The sequence below is a fragment of the Sebastes umbrosus genome, chromosome 11 (genome assembly GCF_015220745.1).
Source record: "Sebastes umbrosus isolate fSebUmb1 chromosome 11, fSebUmb1.pri, whole genome shotgun sequence".
Taxonomy (NCBI): domain Eukaryota; kingdom Metazoa; phylum Chordata; class Actinopteri; order Perciformes; family Sebastidae; genus Sebastes; species Sebastes umbrosus.
This window is the reverse complement of record NC_051279.1, coordinates 11,081,835-11,105,497: the sequence shown is the minus strand read 5'-3', so window position 1 is coordinate 11,105,497 and position 23,663 is coordinate 11,081,835. Positions and strand designations below refer to the sequence as shown.

At 38.5% G+C, this 23,663-nt stretch overlaps 1 protein-coding gene across 1 annotated transcript in view; it reads left to right on the top strand.

Moving 5' to 3' along the window:
- Positions 1–23,663, top strand: part of LOC119497121 (glutamate receptor ionotropic, kainate 3) — a 112,515-nt gene that overhangs the window by 42,483 nt on the left and 46,369 nt on the right. The window contains exons 2-5 of the mRNA XM_037784991.1: positions 15,459–15,632; positions 15,849–16,106; positions 17,713–17,894; positions 21,116–21,169. Coding sequence (XP_037640919.1) covers positions 15,459–15,632; positions 15,849–16,106; positions 17,713–17,894; positions 21,116–21,169 — 668 coding nt within the window. The remainder of the gene's footprint in view (positions 1–15,458; positions 15,633–15,848; positions 16,107–17,712; positions 17,895–21,115; positions 21,170–23,663) is intronic.

The following is a 23,663-nucleotide window of genomic DNA, read 5'->3' as shown; positions in this document are numbered from 1 at the left end:
ATAAAAGCATGTCTGAGATGTTTACTGCCTTTTATGAAAGTAAGACAAGAGATCATAAAAGGATACTTACGTCCTGTTTTCATTATGCCCCTGGCAAAAGACACTAATTTCTGTGGGTGGGGGACGATAATAGCACTGTCAAAGAGTTTTATACGTAGCTGAACTCAAACTCTTGTTCTAATTATGTTAAGCATTAAAGCAACTAAGTGGTTGTCAAAACTGCACGGTGATAAGCTGGCCCAAATTAAACAATGCCTTTCCATTTTTGTATGGACTTTGAAGCAGCTTGCAGGGATAAACACAGGCCTTGATATTAATTGAACCTTTAGTTGTAAAATCAATGTCAATTACACCGCACAATTTTTTGCGACCCAGAGTAGTTATCTAACCTTCCACTTTAGAGACTATACATCCAACTGTGGTGCTTTAACCCTCAGGATGAGTCAATTGGTCTGCAACAGGTTTGTGACAGTAAAATTAAAAGGCCTTTCCAAAGTGCTTCTGATGAAAATGAAGCCCTGGAGTCCCCAAGTGACCCGTATAAAGAATATGAACATAAAACTCGATGGTGAAGCCTTGAGGCGGAAGGCTATTACACTCAGCCTTCAGTGCTGCTGTTTCACTGACACTCCTCACGCTATATTGATTGTGACATAAAATGTAACATACAGTAGCGAAAGAATGAAAGGACTTAAAAGAAATTCTTCACTTTTTTTTTTGGGAATTACAAACTTTCAGTATTGGTTATTCTTGTCCCGACTCCTTCGAACGACATAAAGAGAAAATCTGACTTCTGAAGGCAGTATGAGTATTGTGAGAATAAAAAGTAATATTTGGTAAGTGTGTTTTGTATGGAACATTGTGTGACAAGTCACCAGTTCCACAGACTGAAAACAGCCCTGCATAAAAAACTGCAAAGGAGCTACATTGGTGGGGGCGTGCTTTTGCAAGTACCGGTGAGATAATGAGATGCAGGCCAGTTTAATTAATAGATCCATTACATTGAAGGCTTATGAAATGCCAACTCTGTGCAAATACTGTAATACTGTGAGGAAAGACGTTACAATTCTGGAAAATTATCTCAGTGAATAATTCTATCCTCCGTTTCGAGGATCATCAGGTAAGAGAGGCGAAGTCCCTCCCCTTCCAGTGGACACCATGGGATCTTATTTCTGAAAAAATATGTACAGTAGTCAACGGCGAGAGACAAATATTTTTTTTTGACCCCGTTTGAATTACGCCATGAATCACACATATGATGTTTGTCAATTTAAAAGATAATTTTGCAAGTCAAGAAAGTCACAATTCGTTGTAGGTTTGTCGTAGTATCATTTAGTTTTGTGTGTAACCGCTCAGTGAACAACATATCTCGTCTCGCACAATATACGTCACCAAGTTAGCTACGACCATGCACAGATGATGCCACGCTATCTTACCTGATGTGTTTTATCCAGCAACTCCTGGTCTTTTTACCAGCCGGGAAGAGAAAGAACGAGCGAGACCCGTTGCTCGTGTGAGTGCATCCCAGTACGAAAAAACAGAGGCATCGTAATTTCAGTGAGAGAGAGACGTCACTTACGCAACGTTTGTATGTGTAGTCTTTCTATATACGTATTTCCACAGTCTGATACTTCAACAGTTTGACAACTTTCTTGACTTGCAAAAGGATGTTTTAAATTGACAAACATCATATGTGATTCATGGTGCAATTCAAACGGGATCAAAAAAATATCTGTCTCTCACCGTTGACTACAGTACATATTTTTTTTACAAAATAAGGTGCAATGGTTGTCCACCGGAGTGTGCTTGCATGTACAGTACTTGATTGGCCAACGCAGCGCTTTGCCATATGTTGCCATGCTACACTGCAGAAAAATTAGGAGCCAGGTTCTATTTTTTTGCCTTTGTTTTGTGCCAAAGCCCTCTGTGGTGGCTCCCCGGCTGTGTCAACGCAGTGGTCTCATTGGAATGAAGAATGCACACAGTGCTGTTGTCTGTATGAACAGGGCCTCTACATCACCACGGTAGCAGCTGAGATGCTCAGAGAAATCACTGTGTTTCGGTTGCCTGGCAGATAGAGCCCACTCAGGGGTCTGACTGGAAGGAACATAGCCATGTGTTTATGGGGGACAGCCTATATTTTCAGACAAATCGTATCTATCTATAGGCTATAGTTTGTTTAGTGTCTACTTCATGGTTGTTACTTTATCTTTTGCACGTTGTGAAGATTTGGGTGTATAGGAATAGGGGTTAAAACTTACATATATAAAATGTTTCATACTTCAAATTGTGTTTTCTTTTCAAAACTAGGGGAAAGCCCTCAGTCATTTTTTTTGTATTTGAGTTACTTGCAAAAATACTTCTTTTATGCCAGTTTCTGAAAAACATCCTGTAATTGGCCTTTCAGATATAATCTCGGTCTGTCACTTTTATTTTGCTTTGTTATATCGTTTTCTCATTGTTGTTGCAAAAATAGTGTTTAGTCATGCAGAAATGATTTACTTGACTGATGTTTTTCTTTTCATAGCTGATGAAAAACACCCGATGTGACACCACTTCAGTTGTGACCACAGCTGCTTGAAAGTTTCAGCACATACTGTACAGTAAAAAGCGCCAGCAGGTGTCTGCACTACATGCTTTAGTGTTGAATTACCATTTAAAAGTAAACTGCTACACGGTCAATTCCAGTTTTTTTTATAGAAATGTTTGAGGAGTTCTGCAATTTTCACGCATGGATGAATGCTACTGACAATTTTAGGGTATGTCGGGTATACATGGCCAACGGCAGAGTACAGTAAGTGAGAGGCTTCACAGCTGGTTAGTGTGAATGAGTATCCTCAAGGCATAATGTCATGTTGCAGTGAGGTTAAAGAGATTATTTGAAATTAATTAGCCAGATAAGACTTTTAATCATAATATAAATCGGGAATATGGGTTAGAAATATATATCACAAAACAAAATGTACATTTAGTTTTGTATTGCATAGGCTTGGAGTCATTTTATTGCTCTTTGACAAGACAAAAAATACACAGCGGAGTATGCGTAGTGTATTTTTAAACCACAGAAAGAGGAGGCAGCCACAGCATAGCTGGTGAGTAAGCTTGTTTTGGGGTCATGATCAAATTGGATATCGACAAATGTTGCCAAGGATACAATATTTAACTGTATCCTGTACTTATCTTTATGTAAGTCCACTTCCTAAAAACACACACATTATTGAAGGTGCACCTTCCAAAAGCTGTTGTTTATGCACAGCGAGGAGCTGTTTCCTGCTGTTGGCCACCTTTGCGTCCCACTATGACAGAGTGCCAAGGCTGCAGGTCTGCACATTTTCTGCCACCATATGCGAACAAAGAAAGGTGGCAGCGGGTGAGGAGATAGATGGGGTAGGGATGGTGATGGACACAGGTAGCTTGGCACAGCTCAGAGCCCCCGTCCACCTGGCATTAGTTACCATTAGTTACCATTGTCTCGCTCGCTGTTTTCCTGGCAGAGCCTTTGATTGAACTGGCGGTGAGGTGAGGATTTGGCATAGGGTGGGTTTTACCTTGGCGATAACAATAGGCCGCAGACGGGGGAGGTGGCTGTTTGTATCGTGTATTGTGGAAGAGGATTGTCTAATGGAGGTTCACTGGGCATTGTGCAGTGTTTCTGCAAAGGGATTTGCGGTTTGTAAAAGGGCATCCGAGTCCCACTGCTCGGTTTGGCTAATCAATTCTGTGTCCTCGCCGGGTTGTCCCCACAATTGTCCTCAGTATGTGTGTGTACAGTATGAGTCAGTTTCTCTTTACTAAAGGATCTAATTGACACAGCCAAGTTTGTATAGCATGCAGGGAGAAAGATATACTCATTACTTCTAGTTTGGTTTAAAGGGGAAAAAAAAGGATTTTCATTGCAAGCACGCCCCGACACCCCTAATCATGACCGGGGTGCCCTGTACGGTGCAGAGCACAGGCTCCCGCCCTGACAGATTATCCGGTGTGAATGTTTGGGAATGATAATGAGATCAAAACACCTCACTAAGCTGGGAAGAGAGGGTGGAGACTGGAGAGGGAGAGGGAGTACGGGAAAGCGAGCAGGGGAGAGAGGGTGAGCGATAGCTGCGATAAATTGCAGAAGCAGAACCACTTGAGCATAAAATTAGATTTTACAAATGTGTTGTTACCTGACAGTCCTCTGACAGAGGAGATATCACAACATTATAGGGCCGCATGAGTACTACTAATCGTATCAAATAAATAAGAATGCCTCTCAGCTGTGATGGAGCGGGATGGATATTCAATGTAGACAGAGAGTTAGAGGGAGAAATAACATAATTAAAACAGCCTTTCCCATTATGGACTCAAACATTAGAAGCCCCAAATTCAATTTATATGATAATATATTATGATCCGTTAAAGCTGTACACACATGACACATTTGTCTAAATGCTGCGACACTTAAAAAAAACAATGTCACTGACTGTTGACTTCACATTTTGAAGAAAATATTTTGGGAATTTAAGAATATTTTTTTTTTTCTTATGGTGATATTTATGTCCTTGATGTGCATTTCTGTCAGTATTTTAAAATGTTTCTAATATGGTGAAGCTTCAGAGCAGTCTGTGTGGCTCAAGGACACTTTTTGTTGGACAAATACTTGGTATTAAGTGGGCTTGAACCTGCATCATCTATCCATTCAAACACTAGACGTTCCTGCTACTATCAATTACCGATATACAGTGAAACTAGGTGATGATACTCTAATGTCTTCAGTGGTGAAAAAATGAATAAATAATACAACAAAACATACATTTACTATATGCGCAACCTGTCAAAATAGGAAATATAAACACTCATTCTACATAATGGATTGCTATGAGGATGAGTATTTGAGGAAACAATTATTTGCCACGCTATTGGTAGTTGCAAATAGTAGTTAAATACATCATTAAGACAACAATGAAGACTGCATGAATTAGTCTGAGTGACAAATGGAAGCTCTAATTCAAGTCGGCCTTGCAGAGAGACAGCGTGTGTGTGAGACAAGTCACAGAAGCGAGCTTTATCTCCAGTATATGCTCCGAGGAGAAATAGTGTGTGTGTGAAACCATTGCAAATGTGTTGCACTATGAATAAATATGTAGCGGGTTTTATTCCCCAAGGTTGATACATCTACGGGGAAATATTTTTACCTGATGTTTATTGCTCGAGATTTCGAATAGATAACTATGGTTTATATCTGTTCTAGTGCAACGGTCTTCGCACTAATAACGTCAATAATAATCTGTTGTAAGAAGGTATTTTGTAACAGTTGGTTTCACGTTTTCTCAAGTGTTGAATATTGCATTTGGAAGTACGTTTTTTTCCCACATATGAGAGCACAATCTGTCATTTTAACTTTCCTTAAATTTAGACCAGATGCCGCTTGTGGACGCTGGGAGGGGACTAAAGCTAGATTTGCTTGTCTTTGGCAACCAGCTTTGTATAATTTGAGGTTGTGAGGTACAGTAAAAATGGCATTAATTAATGGTATTCATTTTATGTTTGTGTCACAAGTTAAGAGAACTGCTTAATGTGTGTATACTCAAATCTCTATAAACTCAGTATTAGATGTTGTGGCTATTACCTGGGTGACATGAGTCAGAATGTTAATATTTCATAGTTTAAATATCCAAACCGTTGTCGAGGAGCTGTGTAAATAAACTGCCAAACCCATTATGGTGAAGTTGCAGTTAAACCACATTTTTCTTGCCAGAATACCTTTGATCAATTCACTGTCAGGGTTATGAATAAGGAAAGTAACCCATAATAACCCATCTCCTTAATGACAGCATGGTTCAAGTTGCTAATATAGAGGGTCATTTGTCAGGGCTAATTTGATATTCATATTCTGGTTTAATTAGAACATGAGCCAAGTAAAATATTAAATGAGACTATTGGTATAACCAGTCACTACATTATGTTAAATGTATAACTATCTACTAAACGCATTAACGCAAATTTGTTTGCGTTAATGCGTTATTATCACATTAACTTTGACAGCCCTATTAAATACATGTCTTAAATCCAAATAATTTAGTTTAATACAATTTGAGTGCTATTGATATTTAATATTGTAAGCAAAATCTAGCAGTACTCTTACAGTATTTTCATACTGCCCAGTGACATTTGAATATGTCATTATCAAAGCATAATAACTATGCTAGAGAACAGAAATGTATATGTACTCACAAGTGTTGTCTTACTGCATGTACAGAGAATGATATAATTGTTTTTAAAGGGAATAAAGAGGCGTTAATAAGAGCTTAGTATAATGTCATTGTTGACTAGAATTCTTGTGGCTAGAATAAAGCCATTTAAGTACAGGCTTTCTTCTTCTTTTTTCTGTTCATTTTCATGCATTATCCGTGAACACAAACACTTAACAGCAAATGCCAACCATAGCACGGACCCTGTAATCGTTTAAGCTTTAACACTCTTTATCTTACATATGTAACATAATCATCCACATTAGCAAAGCCCTCTAAGAAGGCTTTTTAAACCAAACAACCTCCTCAGAAAAACATATGATTCATTTACAACAAGAATATTCTCCTTTTGGTTCTAACATATTTTTTAATCGTGTGTCTTTAAAGACTAAGGCTAAAAAAACATATCAATATTTATTTTATTTATCTATTCATTATATATTTTAGACATTTTAAATTTTAAACAGAACTTATATGTTTATTTGTTAATGCGATGTCCTTTTGGCTTAAACTAAATAGCCCAACAATATTGTATGCTTTCAACAAGCCTACTTGGTGCTGTCACAGTCTGACTGGCTGCAATGCGGATGAGCACACAAATGTTAAAGATAACACCTCCGTAATTAAGATTCATTCATCAGACTCATAAGTCCTTTGCACTGTTGATAGTCAGTGGTGGTGTTTTGCAATTAATATATGTGCAAGCATTAGCATGTCAGCAGAGAGCCGTCAGTCACACTTTTAGTGTAAATATCAACAGTAGAGATCTTTATGATCCAACAGTTAACACTTTGATTAAGCCAGTAAATACAACCTGTTTGATGGAATATGAAACCAGTGTAGCATGTGGACCGCTACATGTTATATATATATATATATATATATATATATAGATTGTATCATTTTTAAAGCTAGAGTGAAGATATGGCATCATTTAAAACTAGAAAACCTAAGGAATCCATCGGTACCAACCATGTCATACTGGCTCGTCGCAAAAGAGGTTAAATAACGTTGCAAACTTGCGCTAAATTTTGGCGAGAAAAAACTGGCATGGCCATTTTCAAAGGGGTCCCTTGAACTCTGACCTCAAGATATGTGAATGAAAATGTAATTATGAGTCTCACCTTTACAGACATGCCCACTTTATGATAATCACATGCAGTTTTGGTCAAGTCATAGTCAAGTCAGCACACTGACACACTGACAGCTGTTGTTGTCTGTTGGGCTGCAGTTTACCATGCTATGATTTGAGCATATTTTTTATGCTAAATGCAGTACCTGTGATGGTTTCTGGACAATATTTGTCATTGTTTTGTGTTGTTAATTGATTTTTAATAATAAATATATACATACAATTGCATAAAGCAAGCATATTTGTCCATTCCTATGTTGATAAGAATATTAAATACTAATAAAAATCTCCCTTTAAGGTAGATTTTGAACAGATAAAAAATGTGTGATTAATTTGCGATTAAACGCGATTAACTATGGACAATCATGTGATTAATCACACACACACACACACACAACAAAAAAAATTCCCATGGACAATTGACAGTTAGAGCACTCAGCTGCAACAAGAAAGCATTTTGAATTTGCTACCGCTCTGATTTGCAGTGTAGTAATTTGAGCGTAAATTACAGACAAAACGTGATTTATCAGAAACAAAGTTGGAATTAATTAAAACTGGTGCCCATAATATAAACCTATAGGATTGTAACATTATCCATGAGAATCATGGTTTTCTATTTGTAAAGTAATATTGTCATATACATTTTTTTTTAATAATTTTAAACGGGAATACAGAATGGGAAAAACCAGTGACCCCTCCCAATTCACAACTCTATACAGGTGTTTTATTTCCAAACGCACACGTCTAGTGTGTGTTCCTCTCATGGTGAGATTTAAACATTAATTTGTTGAGATTTTAAATCATCTGTTAGCAGACTATTCACTAAAGTAATTAATCATTCATTCACCTATGCCCCCTTATTCTTAATAAGTGTTACAGGGTGATTGGAGCATTAGGTAGAAGACATGGGAACACCCTGAACAGGTCACTGATTCGCTGCAGGTTTAACACATCGACAAACGCATCGCACTAACACCTAATAGGCCATTTTGGAGTCTTAGATTCACCTGACCTGCATGTGTTTGAACTGCGGGAGGAAAGCAGAGAAACGTAAGTGAACATGGGGAGAAGAACCACAGCTAAGATCAAACCACGAACCTTCTTGCTGTGAGGTGACTTTGTTAACTAATGAGCCAACATGCTGCCAGACACCATTAATTAACCAGCACACTTAATTTCCTCTCATGATACTTATCATTGATGAAATGTTACAGATGCCTTGACTGCTTTTTTTTTTTTTTTTTTTCCGATGTGTGGTACAAACTGCATTATTGGGTAACTAAACCGCTGGTCTCTGTATTGTATAACAGTTAGTCCCAAGTGTTGTGTTGTTACCCACAATTATGAGGGAACATATTCTTCCAGAAATTGGCTGCATTTCAAAACGTTCATGGCGGTTTTTGTGTGTGTGCTTTGTGCCGGTCATTGTTTGCTGCCATCATTGTGTAACTGAGTGCTGTTGAACATCCAGGGAGACAGTGGGCTATTCACCGGGAGATTGGGAATCCCACCAGTGAAAAGAAAGTACAAAAGAGCAACACTCAGGGATGCAGTGGGCGAGCATACACTGTATGTATCCAAGAGCATAATGAGCTAGTTTCATTGTTTGGCCTTCCACATTGGTTTGTCTGGTAGCAAGGAGTTTGTTTTTTAACAAGCGCACTGTATCACACAATGGAGGGCAATAAAAATAAAATATGTACTCCATCCACTTATCTACCTACATCTACAATATATGTCCATTATGTTCAGAGGTAATGGATTTTTATATAAATACATACATTTTTATTCATTTTGATTTGCAGTTTTGGAAATATATCTTAGTGTAGTATATATTATTTGTTGTAGATTTAATCTAAAACAATAAAAATCAGCTGTTCTGCTTTAGAACCCCTCCCCAAAATAATACAATTACCCAGGATTAGAAGGACAAGTGAGGTAATGAAATCATATTCAATGTTGTTGCGAAACTGGTTGTAACTGCGAGTAAGGTCAGATTGTTGCTTGGCAGAAAATAACAGAAAGGTCATTGATCTTGCCTCTCCTCTGCACAGATTTCATGTTGAACAAGGGCAATGTTATCACCGTTTTTACCTCAGTCGTGGAAAGTGCAGATAGCAAAAATGACATTGCCTTGCTTTTAAATCGTAGGTACTGATTCCTTGAGACAATTTGTGTTAATCTGACAATCTTTGTGTTGTGTTTCTGTGTGACTGTTTTAAGGACAGGGACAAAGATTTTCTCATAAAGACCGATGTTTACATTACATTGCAAACAAATATGACTTCTCCAATCTTGGATGTAAGCCCAAACAATTGAATGAATGAATAATCATAGTTGGGGAAAACAACATACGAGGCTCCATCTTATCACAAAGCAGTTTTGAAAGCAGACTAAATGAATCACTGCCTATACTTCATCCAGCAAAAATAAGAAATTTAATTAAAAAGCAATGATGGATTTAAGCCAATATACACAGATAGTAAGAAAAAACACAAACAAACACATGTCTTTTAGGTAATTCAATTTCATCAGAAATTAGAAAACCAGTACTATTAGTAAGAGTAATATAACAGAAACATGTTAAATTTATTGGTACAATGTTACTTCTCAACTGTATAATGTATGACTTTATTTGTAAAAACCGTCAAACCAAATATCTAAAAGAGCAAAAACAAGCCCGGCTTCACTCTTTTTTAATATTGCTTTGTTGTGGCAGACTGTCATTCTGTCACTCAGATCACTCTCTCAAGTCTGTAAATGCAGTAGATGTTAAAAATAAGTATTTTCAGTGGTACCCAGTTGATTCCAACCTAAGCTGGCTTGCAGGCAGTCTGCCACTCCATAACAGCAGAGGGTGGGTTTATGCTTGTGCACTTGCCCACGTTGTTTGTGGGGAACATAACATGTGGGGCTTTCATGCTACAACATGGATTTCTGGAAGGGCATGTACAGCTGAAATGTGAAGCGTCTGATTTTGACTCGACACAGCTTGTCTTTGTCAGTTCCTTTAGGCCTCGCAGACCCCTCTGCACTCGCAGCGTCTGTTTAAGAATAAAATTCACACCGAGGATTACCAAAGGCTTTCATTTACATGCAGGCCAAATGTTTTATTAATGTGCATTTTAATAGCTTAAATAATTTTATTGCACTTGTAATCTGCACTTTGGTCACATTTTTTTAGTTGAAGTGTTTAAGTTAGTTAGAAACTTTATTGTCCACAATGTGGAAAATTGTCTTTGGCTTCACCACAATCTACACGGAACAGTAAAAACACTGGAGGAGCTCGGAGTTCAATCATATGCAATCAAATCCAGTTCAGTGGGCCTATTACAAACGTACAATGTGCAAATTCTGCAAACGTGAGACAAATGTGCAAATTCAGTGCATAGTGGGTTTGAGGGGGTGGCCCTGGAGGCTATGATTAACTATGTATTTAATAATTTAACTGTGCTTGGGACAAATGATTTCTTATGGACATTTTTGGTGGCTCGTGGCAGTCTAAAGCGCCTGTCCTGAGGGTAGCAATTCAAATTGTGGGTAACATACCATACAAACACACTCGACAATGTGAAGCACAGGGTCGGCAACAGAGCCGTGCACCTTGCAATCTCTAGCTTTTAAATCTTTCCAAATACAACTCAGCAACGTGCGATATCTGATGTGCAATATCTTACTGTTTTTATAGGTCAAGCAAATACATATTTTCTATTCGTAATATATCTTCTCTTTTACTCTTCTTTTATTACTACATATGTGTATGCACCGTAAGGATTGCTATTTAATTTCGTTGTATCTGTGCAATGACGATACAGTAATTATGTTCTATTTTATCGATACTGTAGTCCTTTGTGTTTTTGTTCCATTATCAATATTTAACAGTATACTGAACGTAGTAATCTGTAAGCTATTACCTTGCAGGTTAACTGCCCTTATACAGTGTATCCCAGCTTTGTACTTTCTTATTGCCTTTGCTTTGTGTGACTAGTTCTGTAAATCATCTTAACATATGCTATAATACATGTTGGCACCATTACTGTATAACATCCCTGGATAAGGTTGATCAGCTACAGATGTGTGTCTCAGGCTTTAGTTACTGAAGCACTGGGGTAAAACCAGCAGTGCAGATTTGTAACTGAAGAAACTAGGAAAATACTTGGATCCAGTGACTCTGATTAATAGCTGACTAGCCTCGTTTGTTTTATATTGCATAATTCTACACAATACTGTAGCATTCATTATATTTTCCACTACCACTAATAGTTGTCCCCGCTGTCTGTTAACATTTCTGTTGAGTTTAAATGGTCTGGTTTCACTTTCTGCAGTTCAAGAGTGTAATTTGAATCGTCCCCTCTTCACATACATCAGTCTGTGGCTTGTGAATGCAGCTGATCCGCAAAGTCCTCAAAGGACAAATTATGGAAACAGCTGCAATTAGTGGCTGATTTATATATTGTGGTAGGACCTTAGAGACTAATTAAAGCCCTTTGTGTTCTTGTCTATTGGAGACATGCTAATTTGAAGCCTTTTGACTGAGATTCACAAGAACAAGTCTGAAATTCATGCATCTCAATTTGCACGCGCCCACCGCAATAACGAACATTCAGTGTAGTGGTTTAAATGGGAACTTGTAAACACGCTCCACGATATTCCAATCTCTACATCATTAGAGTAGATTCTGTGCGATGCTAAAAAAAAAACTGCTTATCCCTTATTGGATGGAGTTGCGGGGGCTCTTGTGCATCAAGGCTTTGAGGCTATTGTGCTTATGGCAGATTTCTGAAAAGGGCAAAGCAAATTATCCGCAGGATTTTCTTCCCAAGGAGCAGGTTTCCCCCCTGTTTATTAAATTTGTTAAAGTGCTTCTGAGCAATGCACATTTTATCCTCTTAACAGTCAAATTACTATATACTCCAGCAATTACTTAATGTACTCTAATGAGATTTCCCCATGAAATGGAAGGATTCATTTATTTTAATGTGACGCATTCCACCGGGCGGTTTATGCATCACGTCCCCTCGCAATCCAGGGAGGCTTTGAGTCATAAATACTAAGATGAGCTTGGCTTCCAGAATTGCCACTCTGCCTACAGCAGCAGAGATATGTGAGTCAGTGATCCAGGCACTGGGGGTCTGTTCAGGGGCATCAGCAGGTCACAGGTGCTATTTCCAAGCTCAGCTCTCTGCAACCAGGTATTCTCTAGGATTAGTGAAATAATACCGGGTTGGCAGGCAGTATTTGTGTGATAGGCCATGCGAGTGCAAAATCCAAAACACAAATAACACACCAAAACACTCAAATAAAATAATCACTTTGTGCTCTTTAAATCCCATTAGGCCTAATTAAATTAAAGCCTTTTTATTGATTCTTTCTGTGTCTTTTATTATATAATAATGATATGCATACAAATCTATTAACCGTTTGGATAAGTGTACCTAATTTAACATTTTTTAAAGATTATTTCAATAACTAAATTATTGCAGTCATCTAAATGAAAGCAAGGATATCAATATTCTAGTGAAACGTACTAAAAGCTCATATCCTCCAATAAAATAAAGCAACTGCTGAGAACACAAGGTGATTAATTGATTAGTCGATCGGTAGAAATCCAATTGGCAACAATTCTGATCACTGGTAAATTTCTGTCAATATCAAGCAAAAATGCCAAAAAGAGTCATGGGTCCAGCATCTTAAATGTGAGGATGTGCTGCTTTTCCCTTCATGTCATTGTTAATTGGACATCTTAAGGTTAAAACGAGATCTGATTCAAAAGCAGCATAAACAGGAAACAGAAATAACTTTAAAGATGTCTACTACGGTGATTTATTGTTTCGAAATGTTGTGATCTCAATGCGGAGAAAACAGGTTTCAAAAGGTTGTCTCTTTAACTCAAATGATGGCCATAAAAGTTAAACTTAAGCACAGACATTTGTAACTTTTGATGACAGTGAACTTTTTTTTCAGACATCACGGAAGATGGCAGAGACATTTTGCTTTGTTATTGAAATGTATAATGTGATGAGAGTGGAGGTGGAGGAGCCAGTCTCTCCATAAGCTGATGTTCCTACAGGCATCTTTTAAGAAGCTGTCTAAACTGTCTTCTTAAAGGCTGCTGCTGCTGAGCCACAGAGGCACTTTGTTGTCTTACATTTGACAGTGCATGTAATATTTGTTACTTTACCAATTACACATAAAATGGTGGAACTTAGACTATTTTGATGTTAGATGCCGAGGACATGACAGTGAAATATTGCAAAAAGATAATACTCTGACTTTACAATATTCTGTGTTGAAATGAAACGGAAATAACTGGATTTATGCCCCATAAGTGTTAGATTGTTTGAGCAAAACACTACATTGCAATATAACATAAACAAGGGTTATACATTTTAAATAAAGCTAATGAAGATATGGATGCACATGTACATTGATGCAGGAATAGGCTGCATAAATGTGTTAGTGTTCATCACACACACACACCTATTCACACCATGCAACATCATAAGAGATAGATTCAGAAAAGTGAAAAGTGAAGCAACCGAAATAGAGATATCCTGACGATATTGGTGCCTTCAAATGAAACTCATGAGCTTGTGTCTACAACATGGAAAGTCGTGTACACAATATGCTTGGCATTCAAGTGGTGAGAACACCGCTGCTAATTCAATTCAATTAAATTCAATTCAATTTATTTTTGCTAAGCTACGGCAATATTAACGCTACTGACAGCGTCTAGAAGCCATGAATTCTAACAATTTAGCAAGCTAGCAAGTGGGTAACATAATGCATTAAATGCAAAGGCATAATGAAAGAGGAAAAAGGTGAGATTGTTGGGAATATCAACATTTTCCTCAGACATATTATAAAATTATGTAGAAAAACAATATACAACTAAAATTACAATATATTAACTTATTTTGCCCTGAAATTACCTTCCAAGGCCTCCGCCATTTCTGACAACGTCAACAAACACGTCACAAGTCATGAACTTGGAGCTTTTAGAAACTTTACACTTACGATGTTGTGAATACCACAAGAGGGGACGTTCATGTGGACTCTTCTCATAACCACGGTAAACACAACCCCATTGGAAGGTACCATAATTCCCAAGTGTGGAATATGCTCCAAAAACACTGGGTCATACATTTCCCAATATGCAATTGCATCATTTTGCTATCCCTTTAAGCCTGTTAAATGTCCACTTCTTTCAAGCTCCATGTAATGCAGGTTTTCTGTTGTAAATTGTAAGTCCCCAAGGCCATCACTATGACATCATCATTTAGAAAGCTCCTTTTAGAGCTACAGAAGACATTATACAACTATTTACACACATTGAGTAGTACTCTGCATAACAAATAAACCGGTCTGTATGTATAATATCTGTGGAGTTCCCCTTTAAATGGCCCAAATTGAATTTAAAACCCTTTATTTTGGTTGTTTGAGCTTCATTGTCTGCCCTGCAGGCCCAATATATCATAAAAAATCCCATTCATCTGGCAAACTATTGGAAAAACAAATTCCCTCTACACTGCAGGATGTAGTGCAGCACCGATGGTCTGATACACACCACGATCTCAAGTGATTTTCTACTTTGATGTGCACATAGACATGTTTTGTAAGTTTTGAGCAGCAGTCCAGCCCATCTAAAAAATGGAAAAATACTTTCCTTTGAATTTTATGTCAAAGAAGAGTGCTCAACTCCAGTTATCTGCTCCACCAATGTGATATTCTGGTGAAATAAAAGGACATTTTAATGGAGAGACAAGAGCTTGAGATATCCTGCCGCCCTGATGGAACAGACAGACACACACACACACACTCCTTAAATCCATTATGGCTTTAGACTTCAAAGCCGATATTGGTTTTTTCAGCATTCTCTGAAAATGGAGAGGGTTGCTCCATGTTTGCTGAGCAAATTTAATACCTCGTGTTATGTGCGCTGCTCACCTCACTGCTAGTCCTAAGTGCAAATGCCTCTCAATATTTTTTTCCATTTAGCCCTACCTGAATTTCTGTCTCATTTTCTTCATTTGCTTGTGATTATGTTTGAGACCAATTTTCATGGGCCTTACGTCTCTTCCCCTTTTGTCTTTCAGGTGGGATTTTCGAACAAACAGATGGACCCGTTTCACTCGTTAGCGCGGAGGAGCTTGCCTTTAAATTTGCTGTCAATAACATTAACAGAAACAGGACTTTGTTGCCAAACACAACATTAACATATGACATACAGAGGATTAATATCTACGACAGTTTTGAGGCGTCAAGGAAAGGTGAGTGGCTTGTTCTGTGTTTATTCAAGGATTGTGATTAAAGTGTGGAGAAGAATCTGGTCAGTCAAAAAAGTAAACAAAATATCATGAATGTTTTTTTTGGCTCACAAATCAAAGATTGGTATTTAGTGGAACAAACCTATCCTTACTAAATGGACTGTGACTGAAGAGGTAACACACTATATTCTCAAGCTTTCTTCTCTTGCTCCTTTCCAGCTTGTGACCAGCTGTCTTTAGGTGTGGTTGCAATATTTGGGCCCTCACATAGTTCGTCGTCAAATGCTGTGCAGTCCATCTGCAATGCATTGGAAGTGCCGCACGTCCAGGTGCGGTGGAAACATCACCCCTTGGACAACAGGGACAGCTTTTACGCCAATTTATACCCGGATTATTCTTCACTAAGCTATGCTATCCTGGACCTGGTGCAGTATCTCAAATGGAAAACAGCCACTGTCGTATACGATGACAGCACAGGTGAACAGACTATTATACTATTCAACTTATCCTCTTCATACAACGGATCATATGATATCTTACTAAAAGCTATTCCTCATTTTTGTGTATTCTCCAAACAATGTCCAGTAACACATATCAATTTCTACTCGTTACATTCATAGTCTTTTCAAAATAAATTTCCAACTTCACAGGAAACAATTTGGTTAGGTTTAGGAAAATATGGTGGTTTGGCAGATGAATTTTCAACCTACTTACACATTCTACTAAATTCACACAATACTGTCTAGCTAGCTTTTTGTGCTCTTAACTTGTCATACTAAAGGGACAATAGGACCTACTGATTATGTAATTGTGGTCTTTAAAGGGACTATTTGTAACTTTCAGAAATGCTTCTTAACAGCGACACCTGTGGTCGTGAAATCAACGAAAGTCAGCGTCGGGCTCGCGCTTGCTCACTCTAAATATACTTGAACGAGCATCGCTCAAAACAGTGAGGCGACACAAGTCAGCTAAAACCACAATATCACTCTATATTTCACCTGCTTGGCAGTAATGTTAGCTGACCAGACGAAGGTCTCTCCATGAACATGATTTAGATCTGATCCTAGTGTTGGCTTTTCCTGCCTAAGTGCAGGCTGATGCAGCGGAGCTCTGCAGCGAGTCTCCTCTGCTCTCTCCGCCCGCAGCCGGAGAGAGCAGAGGAGACACCGGCACCCGGTCGGTAACGAGAAGACAACGTAAATCTCTGTAGAGCTCCGTCACTTCACAAGACACGGAAAACCTCTGTTGGTCTGGAGGAGCTGCAGCAGTTATTTCTGCACAAACGTCCCCTGTACATTCACTAGATATTCTCAGAGCTAAACTAACTCTTCTGCAGTGTGGAGTGAGCGCGCGTTCATGTCTAGAGGTGGAGCGAGCTGAGCTGTCTGAGTGAAGGCGAGCAGGCAGAGGAGGAGTGTACAGCGGCTACACGCGAACGCGCATATGGGAGCGCGCATGTGTGACGACCCGCTACATTTATGCGCGTACAAAGTTACAAATAGTCCCTTTAAGAAAGAACATTTACAGATTTTTTACACTTTTACCGATGTGTGTAATTTTGCAACTGTGGGGCTCACGGGGTTAAAATAACTACATTTGAAATATTTGGTTAGGTTTAGGCAACAAAACTACTTAGGTTTAGGAAAAGATTGTGGTTTGGGTTAAAAATAACTCCGCAAGTGGCGTTACTTAAATACAAAATTTGCGTGACAAATCAACGTTGACTTCTGGTTTCATACGGGATATGAACACCTGGGCAAAATTCCTGTGTTTTTAGACCCACCAATCCACCCCAACCTCCTCCCTACGCAGCGTTTGTCACTCTATATACTTCCTGGTTCACAATTACATGGATTAAATACGAAAGTAATTCGTGGGATGTATATGGATGACATTACTTTTCATAGTTAGCTATGAATGGAGTATGAGAACAGCCTGTACTATTATATAATGCCACTGTATTCTCATAAACACAGTGCACATGTACTCTGTTCCACTAAAAACAATGAACTAAGGAAAGAAGAATGGGATTGTATTTTCTGTGTTGGCCATGTCTTCATTTGTGCTGTTTTTTCGTCTTCAGGTCTTATTAGATTACAGGAGCTGATAATGGCCCCGTCCAGGTACAACATCAGGCTAAAGATTCGCCAGCTTCCTCTCGACTCACAGGACACGAGACCCCTTCTCAAAGAAATGAAGAGAAGCCGAGAGTTTCGCATCATCTTCGACTGCAGTCACCAAATGGCTGCACAGGTTCTCAAACAGGTTAGTGAGAGACTGTGGCACAGACCTTCCTGATATCAGATCTTAGCATGGCCAAAAAGCATGTGGTCCTCTTCCACACAGCTGTCACTGGCACCAGTTGATTCTTTAGCATTCAGTTGATCAGATGTGTTGTGAATGAAAGCATGGAGGCTTTGACTTGGCAAGAACTTGGGAGGAGAGTAGCAGCAGAAGGTGTGTCGGTAATAATTAAGCAGCAGTGAAATTCTGCTGTCGGAGAGCATGGGATTTCCACTTGTGCCACCTGTTTGCTCAGATCACCTTTAAAGTGAGACAACTACAGTCATGTCCAACGGTAGATATCAAATCTAAAACTCACCAATTGATATTTGTGAACTTGTGGAATATATATTTCCTGGAGAGTCTTCTTATGATGTAAAGTAGAGAAACATATCATAGACTGATGTCGAGCTGTGATCAGTTGTGATGCACAGCTGTTCACTCGTGCAGCTGTTGGAACTAGCTATGTATTGCAGACTGTAAAACTGTATTCATGTAAGGCGTAGTTCTCACAATGGATCTTGGGCCTTCACCAATTAATGCATCTGGGGTTTCCCAGTTAAATATTTGAATATAGAGCATAGAAAACAATGCTAAAACCTACGTTTTTAGTGTATGGCCTTGAAATGTTAGCGCATTCTGATCTGGTTCAAACACTTTTCATGGATGAATTGTTGGCCAGACTTTAATATACATCCCACAAATAGGCATATGATCCAAAATGCTTCATTATCTCGAACATGTTTTGATATAAATGATTGTCAGTCAACAAAGAACTGTCAGTATGATGCACAGAGTAGAGATTGCGTAGGTGGTCTAATGCTTTATAGATGTCAGGAACAGGCTGGTGGATCCCCCCCCCACCCTCCATTCAGTGTGCTGTCAGCTTCTGTTAACTTGTTTACCGAATGCATCATCTCCTCCCAAGTTATTTAAATAACTCAGTCCTCCCAAGTTATTGAGATCTAAGTTGACATATTTTCGCTCGTGGCCAGTCTGCACATCTCGCACCAAAGAATCAGTGTCCTCTTGAGAGAAGAAGTGAGAGAAGGTTTTGAGGCAAAAATGCTCCTGACAGTTCCCGTCCATGACCAAACTGTCAGGGTGCCGCACTACAGCGCAGACTAAAGCTTTTAAAATAAGGGAAAACAGGTGGTTGGTTATGAGTTTGAATGCCTTTTGCGCATCATTGATCAGTTACAATAGATGCCCAAATGTGCATGTGTGAAAGCTCATGTTGCTCGATAATATAGAGTATATTATTGACAGGTTGTTTTGGTGTGACACACATTGTGCTTTGCTCTGATACCTTCCAGAAAAGCTTTGTGCGGATTTAATTTGTAAAAATATAGCATTAGACGCAACTGGGCCATATTACCTGTCCATCATAGTCATTATCGATTAGGGCTGCAGCTAAGGTATATTTTCAGTACTGATTTATCTGCTTGTTATTTTCTCAATTAACCAATTTGGTCGGTAAAATATTTAAAACAAATAGTGATAAATGGCCATCACAAGTTCCAAAAGCCATAGTTGACATATTCAATTCACTTGTCTTCTTCAACCAAAAGTCCTAAACCCTAAAACATTCAGTTAATTGACATAGAACACTAAGAAAAACTGAAAATATTGACATTTGAGATGCTGGAAACGTTAGAAAAAAAACACAATATAGCTAAAAATTAAAATAGATATTAACATATTCAAACAATCTGGTAAATCCGGCCACTATTAATGGTGCTAAATACAGGATTGGGAGCATTTCCATTGCCTTTGCACAGCTCTCAACATGGCGACATTACACCACTATATCTTTCGCTGCTATATTAATGCTCTGGATATCAAATTTAGCACCTTTAATATTGCAGCATACAAAGTACGATCTCGCAATACAATTCAGTGTGACAGTCACTTAAAAGGACTTTCTTACTAAAGGCAAATTTGGAATGAATATGGCGACGATTTGATTTGCAGGCAGAAGTGACAAAATGTACCAGCTACTGAATGACAGTATCTTAAGATTTGCAGACGGTTCCATTTACAGCTTTACAAAAAGGTTGGTCCTATCCAAGACAATAAGTAGCATTCAAAGAACAGAATAGAACTGATGCGTAATGTGACTTGACTGGTACAGCAGCTCGTACAGCAGGTGCATGCGTATGAAGGAGGATCTGATGCGACTATTTTAAAAAAGGGTTTAAATATCAAGCACTGCGTTATGCCCTTGGAATATTTCATTTGTCATACAATGATTCTCAACGATATGTCGGGGACCTGTCTTCGCCCTGACAGGCTCTCCTGCACTCAACATGCCTCTGTCAGGTTATATTCCCTCTCCAACTGGATGTGAGAAAATGAGAAGCATGTCCCGGGTGTCTTTTAAAAGAACTCTGTGTGTCTTTTATTGTCATATGTTTCTATCTTGTGCTGTGTGACCCTGCTGATATATTGGTGGAAACAGGGACATATGGATGTTTACTAAAATAGGAGGTTGATGAATAGAAACGTTGACAGAATTATATTGTATCGTAATGTAAATTCATCCTGATGAAGTGGGGGAAAAAAAAAAACGTAATAAAAGAAAACTGCTCATAATACAAAACATGACGCAAAGTTTCAATGTCATGTATTTGGCTTGATGTCTATAGATGGAGAAGTGAATTTGCCTCCACATAAGCATCTTATTTATATAACCTTGCCTTTTTTCCCACAACAGATGGTACAATTAAATAGGCAGAACAGCCGCCACGGGAATGTGGTGCCTTTGAATGTAGATTGAGTGAAACAAGTGGCAGTGATGGAGCGTTCGGATATGAGGCAAAGATTACCGAGCTCTTTTGATTGAAGGCTCTCTTCTTTGCTGGAATAACGTCACGTGCCACGAGCCATTGCAAACCATTTAAATGCATAGAAAAGCATCAAGTACTGTTGCTATTCTCTGTTATTCTGTGGACCACATGTAGTGCAGAAATCTAGAGAAACTTACACACAAACGGAACAGTGTGTTAGTCAATATGCTCATTAAAACCTGGCTATTTTCTCTCTACTGATGAAGTGTTTTTGTGCATCTCTTTGGTATCGTTTGCTCTGACTGTGCTGTTGATTCTAAAATGCCCTGATGTGACAAAATGACCATTTTCTCTACCCTGTCTCTATTCATTCACAACTCTCCTTTCCCATCCTCTGTCTCCGTATCCTTCCAGGCCCAGACCATGGGGATGATGACAGAGTATTACCACTATATCTTCACCACTCTGGTAATGTACCATGCTTGTTAATGCAAATAGAGTCTCGTTTGTTCTCATCTCCCCACCACTTGAGTTTTTGATGAATAGTGGCTAATTGCCAATGGGGTTTGGATCCAATCCATAATATCAATTTTGTTTGACAAGCTGGAGGCATAATGGAGTCTTCATTGTGCAGTAGTAAACACTCGGCTTTATAGTGAAGTCAACAGAAGTCTTTGAGATGGCAGCATAAAAAAACAACAGCTTGAGATTCAAAACTGAATGTGGCTTCCAAGTTTGAAAATTACCAAATGTGGTCCTCTGTGAGCTCTTACATGATATATAATTAAATAGCATTTGTTTTTAAAGTGAAAATGATGAAAATGTCACCAAAATGGTAGCACAAATGTTCAATTTGACTTCACGGTCATTTGGTGTGTTTTGGACATTTAGTGTCATTGTATTGTGTTATACTTACAGGTGTTATTATGCCACCCCATGTATATCAATGAGGGTAGGCTGCCTAACAAGAACACCTCTGTAAAAAACAATTCAGAATCAATAAAAAATTAACATTATTCATTCATGAAGGTAGGATTTATTACAAAACTGTTGTGTTGAGTTAGACTGCATTAGTTTTAGCTAGGTGTACCCAATAAACTGAGTGTATGTCTTCAGTAGCAACAAATTGCCACAGACAGGGTAAAGAAATAGGAACAAATTGAGTATAAAATGTTGTAGGTTTTGGTCTTTTTATGAGATTTGAAGACTATATATACAGTATTAACAATGCACAAAAAAAACAACCTGCGATGTATCAATCGTCGATAGCCGATATATTCGTCCAATCGCCCAACCCTAATACAGAGACTAAGTCCAAATTACTGAAGTTGTCTAAAGGTGCTGAAGGCGTACAGTAGGTCAGTTCTTTAAACAAGACAACAATAGCACGATACTATATTGAATTGTCAGTTGAGAAACACACAAGGTGCTGATATGTCATATATAATTTAAATTCTTTAAATTCATCTAAAACATATAAAGTATTGAGTATAAAATGTTGTAGGTTTTGGTCTTTTTATGAGATTTGAAGACAGTAAAAATATATATCAACAGCCTTAGGCCATGATCACATTTGTTGGAGTGTAATTGTACAAATTATTTGTACACATTCGTTGCCTGGACAGAACGTTTTTTCACAGTTTGCTGCGTCTTTTTATTTTATATTGTTGCTATGCAACCACCAAATCAGTGCTAACATTACCTTAATACAAACCATGAACTGTACGCTACCCAAATCGTTAATAGTACCGTTTAAATTAATATAAACAACTTACCCGAAACCTCAAGTACCGCACTAATTTGCCTACCGCTGTGTTCTGTTCAGATCATATTAGCTACGGTTGGTAAACTCATAAACAGTAGCTCCGGGTATCCAACAACATCCTCCAGGCCTGCTGTTTTCTGTTCAGATCATGGTAACTACAGTTGGTATAGTCATATAGCTCTGGGTATCCAGCAAAAGTGACCACAAAGAGAAAAAAACGCTTATAACGTTTTTTCAACTCAAGCCGTTCAAGGCGCTCCTGTACAAACACGATGCGCTCAGCAACGCAAAAGCAGCGTGCAAAACGCTTCACTCTCATTGAAAAGAATTGCAAAAAGCTAGCTCAGGCTGCTAAAACGCACTCTATCTGATCGGGGCCTTATCTTGTAAAATTACAAATGATTTCTGGCTTGAACATGATTTTTTTTCATGATCAGATATCTTTAAGGTAACCTGGGTATATTACTGTTTCATTCCCATCCTGAGCATTTAAAGTTTTCACTCTGATAAAAAAAAAGATCTTGTCTGACTAATACAAGCAGACCCAGCAGGGAGCCGTTGCTGCTCGTCACTGAGCCGCTGACTATCTGGAGACAAACAGACTGAATGGGAATGAATACCAGCATGATCTGTGCTGTTCCTTTCAGTCCCTGTTATCGTCTCTGTTTCTGCTTCTCCCGTGCACACACACCCTCCCTGTCTCTCCGGGCTCGCCCAGTCTGTTGTCATAATGTGATATGACACAACGGTCTAAGCATGATGTGTGTCATCTTTCACACTCGACAGCGTGGCTAGGAAGGACATTGTTCTGCCATACGTTATGTTTGTGTAGCATATCTATTGCTTTAATGGGGAGATCCAAAACCCCTTTTTTATTGCCATTATATTGGTTTATGCAGCTTCCTAGCAGATGGAACAGCAAAATATTTACAAGAGGATGAGCTTAAAAACTTTAATGTGATGTGATTTTCTACGACGACAATATTTTTCCACATGAAGGCAGGATATCTTTATAGAATCAGAGTGTGGTATCTATCTAATGCTGCAATGAGCTGTCATATTGATAGACACACCATTAAGGAGATTATACCTGGCGGCTTGATTTCATCCAAAATGATGAAGACTTGTGTGGTATACATGGCAATACAATTTCCTCCCGATGGAATCCACTGATGTCTGTGTTTTATCTTCTGAGGT